Raw genomic sequence first — 15,444 nt, 5'->3', positions numbered from 1 at the left:
GACATGGTAACAGCTACTTCTAAGCAAATTAAAAAATGAATCAATATCTTAACTATTAGATGGGACTTATAGTGTTGCATGGCAGGAGCTGAAATGAAAGGCTACAGTATATCATTCTCACATAATGAACTCTGCAGAGAAAAATGTCTGCGTGTCTTTGTGGCATGCATTTAAAATGTAATAAATGAAGCATCTCAATCACTTTTCTATTAGAGTATGCTGTGTTATTGATTCAAGCTCTATTGTAAAGTAATTAGTTTGTCATAAATGCTAGAGGAGACAGCAGCCTACTGCCTACTTGGTTGTGTTCTTATTGATCCTGTCTGGTGATGAATTTTACAGGAAAAGCTTTTTTTTCCACTAATGTGGCAGCATGTGAAGGCCTCTGGGTGCAGGTCGGCCACCAACTGGCTGATGTACCGTGAGAGTCTCTGGGAGCTAAGAGACATGTACATGAAGATGTCTCAGGTTCACAATTTCAGCGTGTGTGTGTGTGTGTGTGTGTGTGTGTGTGTGTGTGTGTGTGTGTGTGTGTGTGTGTGTGTGTGTGTGTGTGTGTGTGTGTGTGTATGTGTCTGAATCCAAACAGGGGGTATCCAATACAGGATAAAATTAGGCCAGCCAGGCCTTATATTGCTGACAGAGCTGGGGCAGCCAAAAAAAGCCTGGAGTGCGAGCCAACAGTGGAAGCACAAGGAAGAGAGGAAAGCAAGCAGGATCATCGCTGAAATGGCCACCAAACGTAAGGAAATAAATGCCGACAGCTTAAAGTTTACTGAATCAGAGCAGACAGGGAGCTGGTCAGAGTCCAGCTGTCAGGTGGAGGAGGAAGAGGTTATTTTTACCCCTCTGCTGAGCAGGTGTGAATACAGACAGGATGACCAGTCAAATACTGCATGTCGTTCATTTGGAGGACAGATGGGACTTGACTAAATGAGACCCTATCGCTGATTGAATGTTGTTTGTTTGTTTGTTTCATTTGTAAAGGTCCAAATTGTCCCATAAGAATAGAAGACTGATAAGTGTTTTCTTGTCAGGGCTATTTTTTTTTTAGATGGTATTTTTTATTCATAAAAAAAAAAAAATGTTATTAGGAGGGTATGGTTGTACTATGCTTGGACAATGACTTCATACAGTAGGTGTAACAGCACAAGTATGAGTGCCTCTGTTTCTACCTCTCCAGCTTCTTGTCCAAATTTAACATTCAAAAAATAAATCTGAAAAAGGTTCACTAAACCTATATATTTCTCTGGAAATCTGATTATGAAAATGGGTTGCTAGTCTAGTTGTGTGTGTGTGTGTTAATGTATGCCTCAGTTGCTTGTAATTGTAATTGTCTTTTGGAAGACAAGTTGTTGTTGTTGTGTGTATCTGTGTGTGTGTAAGACTCTTGAGTGTTTGTTTTAATCTGATAATTACCTTGAGATTAACACTGCAGTTAGGAGGTTTATTTGAAGATGTTTGAAGATCAAATATCATACTTTGACTCATGGTATGATAATTCCTTAATTTATTATTCATTTAGAAATATGGTTATAAAAGCAACGTCTTCATGCAGATGCATCTTTGAACCTAAATTATCTTCTTTTTTGGCAAGAAAAAAGATGAAGAAAATCATAATAATAATACATTTTATTTATGGGCGCCTTTCATAGCACTCAAAGACAGTTAAAACAAGCAAAATACAGATAAACAGGCAAATATAATTAAATTAAAACAAACACATTTAAAACATTGAGCTATAAATTAAAGTAAAACAATCTATCTATATAGTATACTACTCCTTAATTTGAACATGAGGCAAGATTTTACCCAGATTAGTGCCATGAACTGTATGCCAACATTGTAAATATTCACAAATGTTGTACTGAAAAGAAGTAAAAACTACTAAATAGAAAAAAAGGCATTTTTTTTCTTGCAACAGCCAAATAGACCACATGTGTTTTAGGAGTTAGAATCACATACACTCAAGTGTATGTGTCACTTTCAACTACTACTATTTGAAACGACTTCTGAGTCTCTTTTTAAAACTCACACCAACAGGGATGTGTGATCTACCATTCAAATGCAGAGCCAAAAAACAATACAGTGACAGTGCTTCTCCAGACACTGCTTTCATCACTACCAGGCAGCTTTACACGTTTTCATCTCCACGGCAATTCAGTTAACTTCTCTTCATCCTTCTGTAATCTATCTGTAAGTGCTACAAGGAGTATGAGGAGTTATCAAGTCAAGAAAGAAAACATTCCTTCATTGGTGATGCACAATAATACCTTGAGATGATCGCTTATCACACAAGTTGTCACTAAAATAAAAACACCTAAGCATCTATTTGATTACTATATTTAAAAAACAAAATGGAGTACCTTGTCTAACTGATCAAGGCCTTACTAAGTATGGAGTAGGAGATAATCTACAAACTTCGTATTTCTGTCAATCATACATTCACACTGGCATCTTCTGTTTCTAACATGTGTGCAGTTGTGGATCTGGTGTATTGGCGGAAAATGAGGAGGACCGGTGTGGTGTTCACGGGGCTGGTGATCAGTCTGGCCAGTCTGTTCCAGCTCAGTGCCATCACTGTGCTGTCCCACATCTGTCTGGGTGTCATGAGTGTCACCTTCACCCTCCGTCTTTACTATAAACTGCTGGAGCTGCTGCGCTGGAACCCCGGGGTCCATCCCTTTCAGTGAGTCTGTCAATGTTTATTCAGACCTCATTTGTGTAGTTTTCCAACATCAAGCCCACACTGAATGCTGCTGCGCTGCTCTCTATGGGTCGATAATTTCAATCATGTTGCACTTGTGGCTAAATATAGGGCTTTGATTGTTTTCAGCATGACTTTAGCATTTGTGTTGTTAAAGGCCTGTGTCTCTGCCCCCAGGTCGTATCTGGCTAACGACAGCTCATTGACAGATAAGGAGACGGTGATGCTGGTAGAGGAGGTGGTGCTGTTGATCGCTTTTGCCTTCACAGAGATCAAACGCCTGCTTTTCATCGAGAGCATGATTGACTCTCTTAAGGTCTGAGTGTGATGATACAATAATGACAGATGATGTATGAACACAGACTGATTCATGAAACTTAAAGGTGCCCTGCCACACGTATGTCATTACTTTGTGGTAATGCCTGAAGTTCTACCATGGACAAAATGCCTTGGTTACCTTGTTTCAAGCCATTCTAGCGTGGTATAGAAAACCTACAGGAAGACTCAGCTCGATTTCTGCCAGTTCTCATTAATATTCAACAAGCTAAGCTGTTTGAATCTGATTGGCCAATGATGTCAGACTGACCAACTTTTGTAATTGGCATGATTTCTCTGCTTATTTATTTTCAGTGGCTAGAGCTGACAAAGGAGGTAGCAGTTCATTTTCACATTCACAACATAACACATACACATATGGACCTAACATATTTCAAAAAAATGCAAGTAAAAACGGTTTTGTATGGCAGGGCACCTTTAAAAAAGTGAAAGAATAAAAGGTAGGCAGGTAGTGTATTGTCAACTTGTATGCACATGTCTGTGAGAAGTTTCCCAAAGTTTTAAATCAACTTCTCAGAGCTACATGGGGGTATTGATTCTCAGTGGGATCTGCAGTACAATCAACCCCATCACATTACAGGGACTCATTTGTCAATACAGTATTATTGCATCAACTTAACAATCACGTTATTTTCTGCTGTTCCTCAGTTTGTTGTGCTCCTGTATCTGCTGACCTATGTCGGTGTTGTAACCAGCGGACTGACTCTGGTGATAACTGGTGAGTTCTTCATCCAGAGTTTTCTGTTCTGCCACCTCTGTGATTAAGGTCTGGTTATGTTTAGGCAAACCAAAACTACTCAGTAAAAGATAGGGAAATATCATAGACATGGTTTGAATAGACCAACTTTGACAAGATAGAGGACACAAAGTGAAAAGTCTCCTGTTTCAAAGTCAAAGATAATTTAATTAATAAATGCTAATTCAGCAGCATTCAAAGTATTGTTATCAGATTCTTTATTATTCCGCTTTATCTGTAGGCTACGTTTTTCAGTTGCCTACCACTACTGCATACTTTCAGCTACAAAAACCATTCAAAAATCTAAATGTTCAGCTCTTTAAGGACATTTATGCTTGTATTTTTCAACTATTTATACTTATTAAATAAATATTAAGCTTTTTTCATTATTTATTTTATACATTGAAAGTCAAATCATCTTCAGGCATCTTTTAATTTGAAATGCTATATACTACCATACTACGCTATGCTACTATACTATGACTTTTTTCGACATACTATAATATAACTTTCAATGCCTTTTTTCGACATACTATGCTATGACTTTTTCATGATTTTTTTTGACATACTATGCTATGAATTTTTCATGACTTTTTTTGACATTCTATACCATGACTTTTTTTTAGACACACTATACTATGACTTTTTTGGACTGCCAAAAACATAAACTTCTGTGTCAGGTCAGTTAGCTTAAGGTGATGAGAGAATCATTGTAAGACAGAAGGTTGAGTCTTCACATCCTATATATTTCTAGCCTCCTGAGACCGTCCTGATCTCGCGAGCTCCAGTTTTCCACTCGCAGATCAAATGCGAAGCAATCCATCTGGCGGAGTCAGGTTAATATATTTCAGGAAGTTTTGAGGTCCGATACCCTTAGTGAAAGAGACAAATGTTTTAAAAACACAGCTTTTGTGTCAGGTAGTTTTGAGGTCCTACATACTAAGTGAAAGTTTTTTTCACATTTTTCAACATACTATACTATGGCTTTTTTATCACTTTTCTGTCATAATGTACTCTTTTTCTTCTCTTTTTTGACATACTATACAATGTTTTTTTTCACTTTTTTCGACATATTCTACTATGACTCATTGATCATTTTTTAAAAATGCTATACTATGCCTTTTTTACGAAAACATAAACTAAGTAAAAGAGACGAATATGCCAAAATCATATACTCTCTTGTCAGGTTGGATAGCTTAGGGTGATAAGAAAATGATTGGACGATAGAAGGTTGTGTGTTTAAATCTTATATATTTGAGGAAGTTTTGAGGTCCAATATGCTAAGTGAAAGAGACAAATGTGCCAAAATATAAGTTTTCTGTGAGGTCATATAGATTGGAGTGATAAGAGAATGAGTAGAGGTCAGAAGGTTGAGTCTTTGAGTCTCAAATGTTTCATTAAGTTTTGAGGCGCAATATACTAAGTGAAAGTGATAAATATGTCAAAAACATAAACTTCTGTGTCAGGTCAGTTAGCTTAGGGTGATAAAAGAATGGTTGTAAGACAGAAGATTGATTGTTTGAATCCTGTATTTTCATTAAGTTTTGAGGTCCTACATACTAAGTGAAAGAGATGAATGACGAAAAAGTGTGTCAGATGAGTTAGCTAAGGTTAATAAGAGAATGATTGGAGGATAGAAATGTGAGTGGTCCTCAATCCTCTATGGTGCTATTAGTTTGAAGACCTACATTACAGGAATAAAGAGTACAAATAAATTAACAAAAAAGTTGAGTTCATGTCAGTCTCTCTTATCATTTATTTTGACATACTATGCTATGACATTTTTCAACATAATATACTATGGCTTTTTTCACTTTTTTCGACATACTATACTATGACTTTTTTTTAAAACTTTTTTTCAACATACTATACTGTGGCTTATTTCAACATACTATGCTATGACTTTTTATCACTTTTTTCGACATACTATGCTATGACATTTTTCAACATACTATGCTATGACTTTCTATCACTTTTTTCGACATACTATACTACGGCTTTTTCATCACTTTTTTCAACATACTATAGCCTACTAAGGCATTTTTTCTCTATTTCAACATACTATATCATGACTTTTTATCACTTTTTCGACATACTATACTATGGCTTTTTTCAACATGCTATACTATAACTTTTTCATCACTTTTTCCGACATACTATACTATGGCCTTTTTATCACTTTTTTTCAACATACTATACTATGAATTTTTCATCACTTTTTCCAACATACCATACTATTGCTTTTTTCGACATACTATTCTATGACATTTTATCACTTTTTTCGACATACTATATACTATGGCTTTTTTCTGAATACTACACTATGGCTTTTTTCACTTTTTTGACATACTATACTATAACTTTTTCATAGATTTTTCCGACATACTATACTATGTCTTTTTATCACTTTTTTCGACATACTATATATACTATGACTTCTTTTGGACATACTATACTATGGCTGTATTTTATCAGTTTTTTTCCGACATACTATACTATGGCTTTTTTATAACTATTTCCGACATACTATACTTTGGCTTATTTCAACATACTATACTATCACCTTTTCTCACTTCTTTCGACATACTATACTATGGCGTTTTTTCTTTTTTCGACATACTATATTATGGTTTATTTCGACAAACTATATTGTGGCTTTTTTATCTCTTTTTTTGTCATACTATACTCTTTTTTCTCTTTTTTCGACGTACTATGCTATGGCTTTTTTATTACTTTTTTGACATACTATACTATGGCTTTTTTCACTTTCTTCGACATACTATAGTATGGCTTTTTTCGACATACTACACTATGGCTTTTTTCCCTTTTTCAACATACTATAATATGGCTTTTTCATCACTTTTTCCGACATACTGTACTATACTATGGCTTTTTTTTCGACATTCTATATTATGGTTTATTTCGACAAACTATACTATGGCTTCTTTTCTTTTTTTTCAAAATACTATATTATGATTTTTTATCACTTCTTTTGACATACTATACTTTGGCTTTTTTTTATCACTTTTGTTCAACATACTATGCAATGACTTTTTCGACATACTATAAAAATACATTTTTATGAGTTTTTTCAACATACTACACTATGACAATTTTCGAGATACTATACTTTGACTTTTCTCAACATACTATACAATGACTTTATTCAACATTATATACTTTGACCTGTTTTGACATACTTTACTATGACTTTTTATCACTTATTTCAACATATTATATTATAATATCACATTCTATACTATGATTTTTTACAACATACTATACTATGACTTTTATATTACTTTTCACAAGAACCTTGAGTTTTTCCACTTTAGATGAAGAAATTATTGATATTGTTCTACATTTCAATGAAATTCATACTAACTGAAACATTCCCACTTTTATAATTATTGTCACTACTTCACCTTATTCTTTTTACACAATTATGCCAGTAATCCAGTTTAGCAATTTAACTTTTCAGCATTCACAAGCATTTCGTAGTTCACAAATTAAAATAAACCTGTACCATATTACTGAAATCATTCCTCATTTGTCTTTGTTTAACAGCTGTGATCGTTGTTTTCTCCCTTCCTCTGTTGTACAAAAAGCAGCAGGTGAGAGTATCAATCTTTTTTTCAATCAAAATACTTCACTAAACTGCAACACAAAAAGAGAAATGCTAAACTAGTAGTATAATGTATACATATAATGAAATGAAATGACTTCTCTGACCAAAGAAATAAAAGTAAGATACAGAAATGCTTTGAATGCACTGACCTGCGTGTGATTTTGGTGACAGATGCGGATAAGGAGGATGGTTAGAGCGGTCAAAGCTTTTGTAAAGAGAATCAAAAACCTGTAAGTAACCTGCTCTTTGTATAATGTTATTTTATGTGCTCAACAAAATATGACTTATATTAATTAATATGACTATATCTTCACAACAGATGCCCTTGTTTTGTTGCAGGTGCCTCAGTCTGTATGATTCAGTGAGACCCTCTCCTGCTCCTGCACCCGGCCCAAAACCTGCACCCACAGCTGCACCTGCCGCCCCCAAACAGAAAGCCAAATCAAAGTAACTTGTTGGTTGCGTGTTGGAAGCACCCAGGATTAGGAATTTGGAAAATGTTGGAATGGTACATCCTCTGTGGGGCTGCTTTGAGGGGCAGTTAATTTCCATTTCTCCACAATAATGCTTGTTTATGGGAGATTTTATTGATCCTGACAGCTAAAACAAAGCTGCCATTCATGCACCGAGAAAGAGTGGAAGTGTATGAGGAGAGAATTTTATTGTTGCTTTTTGTGGGCAGCGTTTAATATAACCAGTTCACACAGTCATCTTCTCCAAGCAGGGACAGAATACCACTGTTTTTTTCCTTTGATAACAAGTCTATTTTTAGCTCACAACCCAGTGAACACCATGTTCCTGTTGAGCTGCAGAATTATTCATAGCAAAGCAGTGAAGCATTATTGCTGCGTTCATTATGTAGCATCATATATTGTTAGGTGGATAGAATAAAACTGACATGAACATCCCCTGCCATTAATTAACATTAATGGCTTTGCAATGTTGCAGTATTAGCAAAAGCTTTTTAAGCAGCAACACCTTACAACTTTTAAGAGACTTACATGAGAAATAATGAGAGCATTGTCCTCTGCTTGTCATGCTTATTGCATTTAATCAGGTACAAACACTGACTGCCTGCTGTTTCAGTAGTTTGGTGATTAAAGGTACAAAGTGCATCAACAAAATAACTCTTAACAAGTGAGAGTCTCTCCAGGAGTTACTCCAGCTGTCTCCAGCAGTAACTCTAACTAAAATTGGACTGGTTAGTAGGACAAAAAGACACAATTTTGGGGCAAAATACAGCAGCATTATTTTTTACTTTGCAGATAAGACAACTTTATTGCTGCTCTTACGTTTAAACTGCTGGTTAAGAGTTTCAATTCTTTTGGCCACTCGGGCAACGGAAACAAGCTGTGAACAAAACGTTGAAACACTATCACTCTCTGTGTCTACCAAATTAATATAAGTCCAATATTTTCTTCTTTTTCAGCTCTGTTTTGCTTACCAGTTAGTGGTAAGGAAAACAGAGCTGACTACAACACTTGACACAACACTTTTTACATAACCAACAGACACAGAACCAACAAGTCCTCCAACCCATACGACCACATAGGTTGTTTGTTCTTACCCTCTAACCCTACCCTTCGTTTTAACACCAACCTAACCATAACCCTAAATTAGTGCCCCTAGCGGTGGCAGGAGATCAAAACATCCTTGTACCTAAACATAATGGTTGCAGTTCTAAACACATTGTTAACGTGGTGAAACATTGCAGTTCAATTAGATTTAGGCAACAAAACTACTTGGTTAGGTTTAGGAAAGGATTATGGTTTGGGTTAACATAAATATGTTTGTGATGTATTTTCAGTTAAGTAGGAAAGTAACTTAACTTAAGTAGTCTACGTAACTTAACTTATGTATATAACTTACGTGACTTTTGGTTTCATACGGGAAACAAACAGCGGTCTCCTAGGCAAAGGTCCTGTGTTTCTTTGACCCATCCATCCATCCACCCCAACCTCCTCCCTATGTGGACACGCTCTTTATACTAACCCCTGCCTTCATCCTTTGCTCCCGTCATAATTTCTATTACCACTAAAGGTCGCTGACACAATAAATGTGAATATGGGTCATAATAATAATCTACAAACAACAAACAAACAATCTATGGGGTCGTTTTTGGGTGGAGGACACAGAACACAGAACAATGTTAGCATTCATTTGGAGATGTTTTTCCGGCCACCTGACAATTGTTAGTATCATGATGACACACCACCTGCACCCTGTTGCAGTTGCATAATTGTGTGTGAACCAGCTGCACAATAAGCTGCCTTAAGAGGACATTTCAGTAGATAAAACTACAATCTACAGATTTAATACCGTTTGTAAAATATTTATTGTCATTATCAGACATTAGACAAAAATCCAGTTACTTATATAAAGAATTGAGACACAAAAATAGGTCAATGGACTCATCTGGTCTCACTTACTAAAAACAAATCATTAAATGAAGCAGCATCACAACATGTCGCTGACAGCTTGCGAAGAGAAATGTGCTTGAGGGGCAGTTTGATGAGGAGGTGGAGGTCACTGCAAAAACAAGGCAAAAGGAAAGCCATAAAATTCCGTATTTAGACTATTCTGTCTCTTGTGCATTTTTAGGCATTTCATGGCAATGTCAACATCCTGAAGATAGAATGATGAAGTAAATTACATTTGAATCAATAACTTTCTCTTTGATATTTCTGTCAGTCCATAATACAACAATTGTATACTTCCAGCGAGGATCTGATGTTTGCATGTCAATGCAGCTGGTGGCTGACACAAGTCCATGTCAACATTTTCCAAATCAACCAAAAATGTGTTCATTGTTTGTTCCTAAAAATACATAACTAAACCATCACCTTAAAATTACACAGAACACCTCATAAAGTAAAGTGTGTAAAAAACTGTGAGCAGTTATTTCAATGCAGCTGTTTAGCTGTTGGTGACCATGTACTCTCTAGTGGTTGGTGTTTCAGACCTTACAACGCAGCTGCATTCATACTAACATGTCTTAATGAACTGAAGTTATTTACTGTCGTTTCACATTATGGGCTTCACTATTAGCTTTGGTAATTTCAGTATGTAGGAAAAAAAAGGGGTCAGTACACCTCAATTATAAAACCAAAACTATTTTCACACTATTTTCACTATTTCTTTGGTAGACAGTAGTCGCTATGAAAACAGCAAGATTTATAGAAAAGAGAGGTTCCTGTTAAACAAATGTAACTTTTCACAGGTTTGAGCAACACAACCTCCATTGTGCTGAGGAAGCAGCAGATAGACAGATACAGTATCTCAAAACCTGGATATCAAAACAATGTGAATTGCTACTAGAAGTAAGGGAGAAAATAAGTCTTTCTGTAATTTGGGTGAACTGACCCTTTAAAGATGCACCCACACAACAGCTTACCATGGTAAGAGTTGATATCACTTAACAGAAATATTTATATCATTTTTACTGCCTATTTTTGGCTGTTGATGTGGAATTGACATATTTGTGATCTTTTTTTCTCAGTGTTTGTCACTTAATGCAACTGTAAAATGTTCAACAAAATAAAAGTGTAATCATGACGAGAAAGAAGCTATAAGTGAGGCATGACAGAGCTGAACCTACATTGCGCTACAATGTTTTATCTGCTATGGTTGTCACTTTTATCTGTATCTAGCCTTATTTCTATAGGTATTTATTATTTTCTATTGTTATTTATTGTTATGCTGCTCCCCAATAAAAGGTTATTTACTAAAAAGGCTTGGTAAATCGTAATGGCATCTGTTACTTGTGTAAACTTTAATAACAATTATTGAAAGTTCTTTGTCACAACAGATGTTTTGACTATTCATAGGAAAGGCGCAGATGTTCTGTTCAAATGTCCCACTAAGTCATGACAGTGTGACAGCAAGCCAGAATAAACAATACCAGGACCCTGAAACTGAAGCAGCTAAATGGAATTCAGCCATCATTGATTTTATTATTTACACCTTTGCTTTTTCTACAGTGACATGTCAAAATATCTTCTGTGAAAAAGGCATATTACTCTTCTAGTATGTAAAACAGTACAGGCAAACAAACCAATAAAGTTCATAAAGCTAAATAAACAGGAAAGTAAAATGCTCCAATTTGGCGAAACAGTAAACTGCAGAGGCAAATATAACATGGGGAGGCTGCCACCCAGGACACAGTCTTTATATATATGCTTATTCCATGGCTGGACAATACATGCATATTTATTGTCTTTTAAATCATATGTTATAGTTATCTTTAATCGTAATTTACTGTACAATTTTGTCTGAGTTACCTTAACAGAGAAATGATTCCCAGTCAGAGTGATTTTTCGGGACTGCCAGCTGACAGTAACTCTTCCCATTAAACCTGCAGTCTCAGTGTGACAGACATCTAGTCAATGTAATTGATGATTTTTCATTTACAAAACTTCCTTAGGCTTGTCTTAATTATTATGAATGATCCAACGATGACTTAATATCTCCTCCACCCTAAAATCTAGACACATTACATTAAATACAGTGATTTACTCATGGACAGAGAGGAGCCAAGTTACTAGTTTACTATATATATATATACATATACTAGTCAATATACTAGCATAAATAATACACTGACCATCCGGAGGTTGCACTGACATATCTGACCACTAGGTGTTGCTCTTGGAAAGTGTCAGCATACGCCCCTTAACGAGAGAATGGAGAAACCCAACTGATCACTGACTGATCTACAGAAATCAATCAATCCTGACACACACGTTAACCATCAATAGACGCCATCTTCTACCCAAAATGTTTATCCTGGTAATACAAACAGCTTTTCTCCCTGCTGTAACACTGCCAGAGGATGAAATGCGACTGTGACCTTGTAATGAATGTACCTCAGAAGCCCTCCACACGTCAATTCAAACTCTCTCTCTCCCTCTCTGAAATCTTCAAGGACTTCTTCTCTTGTTTCCACATGTAGTGACTCAGAGCTTCCATCTCTCAGCCCATTTACTTTCAGAATGTCATTGAACACCATCATGTAGAGCTGTCTGATTCTATACAGAGGGAGAACACATGACTTTTAATCTACTTTTGCCACAGCATCACGTCACTGGTGCAAATCGTACACATTTAAATTAAAAAAAGCATTTTAATAAAAAAAACTACAGCATACTATATACTTACTCCCACAATGTCATTATGGCACTTCAAACAGTTCTCCAGATAAAAGTCAGACAATATGAAGTATGTAATCCACTTCACAACTTCAACAAACAGTGAATCTGTTGCAGCGCTGACTCCTTGCCAACAAAATATTCTGAATATTTCAAACATAACAAGTGCATTATTTTTCTACAGTATATTTAAAAGGTACTGACATCAGTGATGTGTCAGTTTCCCTGATTAGTAGGAGGTTACAACTCTACATTATTACACGGAGTGACACAGAGGCAACATTTACACATTTACAAATTATACAGTTTATGCTGCCAAAAAGCATCGTGTTATAACATTACAGCAAATTACAGAACTGGGACTGAAATATCTTAATTAATCCCTTCATGGTGATATGCCTGAGAACGAGTCTGTGATTTATGCTTTGTGGTACCCTCTCTGATAAAAGAAAAAGGAAAACAGTGTTTGGATTTCAGTGGATTACTATGACCCTCAGCTGTTTTCTACTCATGTACAGTATAGTGCACACGCTGATTAGAGGACAGATGTGATTTCTAAAGCATCTTTTTGGTATCCTAAGTGATATCAAACACTACATACTGATAAATACAGAAAGAAAAAAAGAAAAAAAAGAATTGAAGGAGTAGTTCAAGATTTTGGGAAATGCACTTTTTTTGCAGAGAGTTAAATAAGAAGGGCGATACCACTTTAATGTCTGTACAGTAAATATGAAGCTAGAGCCAGCAGGCAGTTAGCTTAGCACAAAGACTGGAAGCAAGGGGAAACAGCTAGACTGGTTTGTAAAAACACAATTTGTGATTTTACGGGGGGTTTGAACTATTCCAGGTTTTAGAGATGCAACTATGATACTGTTGTGACGTTTGGATGGAGCCAGTCTTTGTGCTAAGCTAAACTGTAGCTTCATACAGACGCAAGAGAGGTATCAATCATCTCATCTAACTCTCAGTAAGAACATTGAACAACTCCTTTCAGACAAAAAACATTTAACGATGTGAAATAAAGGAGCTGTTGCCCTCTAAGGCTGCCAGCTGTTCCCTCCTCTGGATTGATGGCTCAGTGAATCAGGTGAAGCCTGTACACTTGAGTGAATGACTGCCAGGTGCTTGGCGGACTGTGTTCAGGATGTCTGTCACACATAGTGTTCACGGTGGTTGATGTACACCCGGTCTGTCCCACTCTGATGACACACCCACTGCAGGCGGGAGAGTTGCTGGGTGGGGCTTTGCGTTGCCCGTGGTCCTGGCCTTGTTGTTAGTGGGTGCTGTCTGTCAGTCAGCTCGTGACTGCGGTCTGCCCTGCGAGTCTGTTGGTTACAAATCATCAAAGATAGTGACTGCTCTTTTATGACACACAGTAGTTTTAGCTACTCATGATTTCTCATGTCAGAGAGCCACGCTAAGTGCAAGAAGAAACCGGAAAAGTTTTCTTTCTGGGTGAGACTCAAAAAAGTACAGGCTTGTGAAAGCTTGAGTTGAGCTGAGCACACTAATTAAAAATTAAACTATTACTGCTGCATATTAAATGAGTACAGCCATTAGGCCTACTGCTTATTAAACACAGAAAATGATGCTGGCCAGTATCTAGGTTGTTATTACTTCCTGTTGTGACTCAGCGCTCATCATCAGCTCACCAAGTGCTAATCTTTGTGGTGAAGTGATAAATACGTGATGATTCAGATGAAATGTACTGACATGATATTAAAGTGGTTATAAAAAGGGAGTGGGGTTTACCTGACAGAGCCAGGCCACTTGTGATGCGTGGACACCCAGGGGAACAGCCGGTGCTCTCTCAGAGTAGGGAGGAGGCGGCTTGTGTGTTGGAGGAAGGTCAATCCTTCAGAGAAAGAAAGAAAAGGAATGACAGAAGAGAGATTTTATTTTTCCAGAACTGACAGACGCCTGAAAGAGCAAACTGTGTCATTAAAAAGAACCAGCATAAAACCACCAGTTTAGTGATTTAGTAAGTTAGAGGAGGGCTGCTTAAAGGAACACCTTTTGACTCAAATGCTGCTTTGTCTGAGAAAATAACCCTGATGATCCGGGTTACTTTGGGTTGGGCTTGGGAATTACAAATTCGTAACAGAAAGCCGGGCGGAGTGTGGAGTTTTCTCATTGATTGAAATCCCTCTCCACTACTAAACTGAAACCTAGAAATTGACCTTGGCCATTCATAAAATGATGTCATGACAGACAATTGATTCTCTAACGCTGTGTATCACTTGAGGCTGTTCTTCTCTTTCATACTTGGGGTGGGAAACAGTAAGAGATTCCAGTTCAGTGACTTGCTGTACTGCACTCACATTTATGTGTGATGAAGGAGAGGAACGAGGCCTGCGTCCATCCCCCCCTCCCGTCAACCCACTGGGACTTCCAGCCACGGTCACACTTAAGATGCTAAGTTTGTCGCGGCATTGACCGCAGACCAACCCGCGGCTAGATACACCGTCCTGTCAGTGTGCTGATGCATGGCCCACACCCATGCACAAAGTATTCCCCCCTCAGATCATGCTGTTTTCTGCCAGTCAGCAATGTCTGAAGGTGGCCTATTATCACTGTCACATAATCAGTCAGGTTGAAACTCAGTCAGAGGTGTACACTGTCACTGAAATTTTACAAAGGACAATATGTTTGGAATAAAAAAACAAATGCCATTGCTCATAGGTTGACTGTGTACTTTAAGTAAGGACAATGAGAGAAAATATGAGATTTCAAAAGGAGAATATCATAGCTGGGTATAAAGTAATCCATAATCGTTTAGCTGGAACAATAATAATCCATGTATAAACATTTTTTGATTATCAACTCTACGCTTTGTACTTCCCAATTATAAGCTGCAACTTGTATATCCAATTAGTCTCAGTTTGTTTTT

The 15,444-nt window shown here is 36.8% G+C and overlaps 2 protein-coding genes across 2 annotated transcripts in view; one reads left to right on the top strand and one right to left on the bottom strand.

Annotated features, from left to right (window-relative positions):
- The first annotated feature begins 662 nt into the window (after positions 1–662).
- rtn2b (reticulon 2b) lies at positions 663–11,138 on the top strand. The gene is made up of 7 exons (XM_039777246.1): positions 663–742; positions 2,482–2,689; positions 2,885–3,023; positions 3,692–3,761; positions 7,347–7,393; positions 7,579–7,637; positions 7,747–11,138. The coding sequence occupies exons 1-7, from the start codon at positions 730–732 to the stop codon at positions 7,856–7,858; spliced, it is 648 nt and encodes a 215-aa protein (XP_039633180.1). The 5' UTR covers positions 663–729; the 3' UTR covers positions 7,859–11,138.
- Positions 11,139–12,724: 1,586 nt separating this feature from the next.
- Positions 12,725–15,444, bottom strand: part of nectin3b (nectin cell adhesion molecule 3b) — a 28,010-nt gene continuing 25,290 nt past the window's right edge. Inside the window, exons 7-8 of the mRNA XM_039777244.1 lie at positions 14,307–14,409; positions 12,725–13,879 (exon numbers count right to left, since the gene is read on the bottom strand). Of these exons, the coding sequence (XP_039633178.1) occupies positions 13,706–13,879; positions 14,307–14,409 (277 nt within the window). The 3' untranslated portion in view covers positions 12,725–13,705. The remainder of the gene's footprint in view (positions 13,880–14,306; positions 14,410–15,444) is intronic.

Source organism: Perca fluviatilis, chromosome 16 (assembly GCF_010015445.1).
Source record: "Perca fluviatilis chromosome 16, GENO_Pfluv_1.0, whole genome shotgun sequence".
NCBI lineage: Eukaryota > Metazoa > Chordata > Actinopteri > Perciformes > Percidae > Perca > Perca fluviatilis.
Note: the sequence above shows the minus strand (reverse complement) of the source record. Positions and strands in the feature narration are given on the sequence as shown.

Excerpts from the sequence above, each read along its gene's own strand:
- rtn2b (XM_039777246.1), top strand. Across the intron at positions 2,690-2,884 it reads CCCGGGGTCCATCCCTTTCA|GTCGTATCTGGCTAACGACA; the intron begins GTGAGTCTGTCA and ends CTCTGCCCCCAG. Across the intron at positions 7,638-7,746 it reads GTAAAGAGAATCAAAAACCT|GTGCCTCAGTCTGTATGATT; the intron begins GTAAGTAACCTG and ends GTTTTGTTGCAG.